This window comes from Echinops telfairi, unplaced genomic scaffold (assembly GCF_000313985.2).
Source record: "Echinops telfairi isolate 266 unplaced genomic scaffold, ASM31398v2 ScPeMD7_1713;HRSCAF=2227, whole genome shotgun sequence".
NCBI lineage: Eukaryota > Metazoa > Chordata > Mammalia > Afrosoricida > Tenrecidae > Echinops > Echinops telfairi.
The window spans coordinates 4205178-4207479 of NW_022105611.1; the positions used below are offsets into that span (position 1 = coordinate 4205178).

General features: G+C 50.0%; 1 protein-coding gene across 1 annotated transcript in view; it reads left to right on the forward strand.

Annotated features, from left to right (window-relative positions):
* Positions 1–760: 760 nt before the first annotated feature.
* The window catches only part of NOX4 (NADPH oxidase 4), a 192441-nt gene continuing 190899 nt past the window's right edge, over positions 761–2302 (forward strand). Inside the window, exons 1-2 of the mRNA XM_013006196.2 lie at positions 761–837; positions 1608–1703. Coding sequence (XP_012861650.1) covers positions 781–837; positions 1608–1703 — 153 coding nt within the window. The 5' untranslated portion in view covers positions 761–780. The remainder of the gene's footprint in view (positions 838–1607; positions 1704–2302) is intronic.

Genomic DNA, 2302 nt, shown 5'->3' on the forward strand with positions numbered 1-2302 from the left:
ACTCCAAACACTTTCCGCCCTGCAAGGGGTCTCTGGTACAAGTCTGAGAGGATTCCCATCACGAAACAGACTGATACTAGGTCGTAAGTAGAGTGAATTGAGTTTCCCTGGAACTCCCTGGGACATTAACCTACTGGACTCTTTTTATTAAAAAAAAAAAAATCCTAAAGGTTTTCCATCAGTATGTGGGGAAGATAGAGGAGAAGAAGGTAGAGGAAGCTCCGGGGGTGGGGGTGGGGGTGGGTTTAAGTGAGGCTTTTGTTCTTAGGGATGTGCTGGAGAAGGGCGATGCAAGTGCCCAAAAGACTATTTCCAGCTTAAATTTCGCCACTTTAAAACCACCACCACAAAGGGGAGAGAGAGCGAGAGAGACCGAGAGATCAGAGTTGTGTGTACCACCAGGAGGTGGCCCAGGGTCCCACTTGCTTTGCGTATCTGGCTCCACATCTTTGGGCCGGCCGGGCTCCAGACAGAGGGGGACGCCTCCTCGTACCTAGCCCGGGACGTCCTGAGCGGCGCCAGCCACAACCACAGGCTGGCCGGGGACAAAGGGGCCGGCGGGGCGGCGCAGCGCGTGCAGCCCAGCCGGGCCCAGAGCGCGCGCTCGCAGATGCAGATCGCAGGGCTGGCGCTGCGCGGTGGGCAGTGCCGACCCCGCCGCCAGCTCTCTGACCCTCCATCCCTGCCCACCCCTCGCAGGTCGCGCGACCAGAGGACTGAGGGACCGCTGCCCGCTCCGTGTGGCCGGCCGGAGGCGAGCGCCGCGCGGCGGGCCGAGGCATGGCTGTGTCCTGGAGGAACTGGCTGGCCAACGAAGGGGTTAAACACCTCTGCCTGGTAGGACGGCGGGCGGGGGGCTCGGGTCTCTCTCCGGCATTGACTTTGATTCATTCTCTGCGCGCGGGGGGAGGCTGGGAATGGATGTTTCGCCGCGAATTCGAACGTGTATAAGTAACAAAACTTCCCAAACCTGGAGGTCACGGAAACTCCAGATGTATGTAAACGTTCCTGCACACTGGTAGGCAAGCGGATGTGGAGGAAGTGGGAAGTGAACACTGCTTTGTCTTTCTTTTTTTAACCCTTTAAGCAATTCTCCCCTTTGCTTTTGTCCTGAATTTTTTTCCTCTCTCGGATACATTGTTTTAACAACATACAGCATTTGGGACTTGGAGATGTCACGAGTTTCTTAGTCTTGTTGTACACAGCAAGGGATACCTGTAGATCATTTAGGAGACCTCTTTGCCGCCCGAAGGCTTAATTAATTACTCTCAGGTGACAGGTAAATGAAGCTAGGTTTCCCTTTCCCCTCCTTGCACTGCTTAACTCCAAGGTTAGTGGTTCAAACCCAGAAGCTGCTCCGTCTTAGAAAGACGAGGCTATCTTCTTCAGTAAAGATTTGCAGACTTAAACTACTTTGTAGTGTTGCTTTGATTCCAATCCACTCGATGGCAGTGGGTTTGTGTTGATTGAGAATGCTTGCTTTCTGTAATTTCTAATTGTCCGCGATTCCCTTAAAATTACAGCGTCCAGCGAATATGTATTCCATTCATCGGTTGATGTTTATTTTTAATTGTTCTTTTCTCTCTCTCTTTATCTGATTGCTTTAGCTAATCTGGCTCTCCCTGAATGTACTGCTTTTTTGGAAAACGTTTCTGCAATATCACCAAGGGCCAGAGCATCACTACATCTACCAGATGTTGGGGGTAAGTGAGGCTCGGGTGACCTGGTGGGATAGGCTTATTGTTGACATGCATTGCTACAGGGGTTGGCCAATTCTTCCATTCATTACAGAAACATTTGTTCTCTAAAGTGGCCATGACAAATATTTTTTTATTTGTCCAGGTTAAAAAGGGCTACTCTAAGGACTAAAATAAAATATCTGCTTAAAGAAAATCAACAAACCTGCAGGACTTCCTAGTAGTGCCTGAGAAAAGTTGCCACTTGCAGCTGCAACGTGCCCTAAAGGATCTACTTCACCAGCAGGGCTGATGACAAGCTTTTAGTTTTCTCTTATCAAAACTTTCAACTACCCAGAGAGCTTACCCAGACACTTTCTGCACCGTTCCTCACAGAAGTCTGTCCAATCCACTTCGAGGCATCACTCAGCTCCTTGTCCTGAGGCTAGTGGCCAATTGTGGCTCTGGTGTGCAGGTCTACTGATGTGCCAAACATCTCTCTAGTTTCTCTCTCTCTCTCTTTCTTTAACCTCCCTTTGCTTTTTCCACGATGTCTATGAATTCATTCTTCTATTCCATCACTTTCCTGCTTGACTCCATGGAAAAAGATAGCAGCACTGACGGCA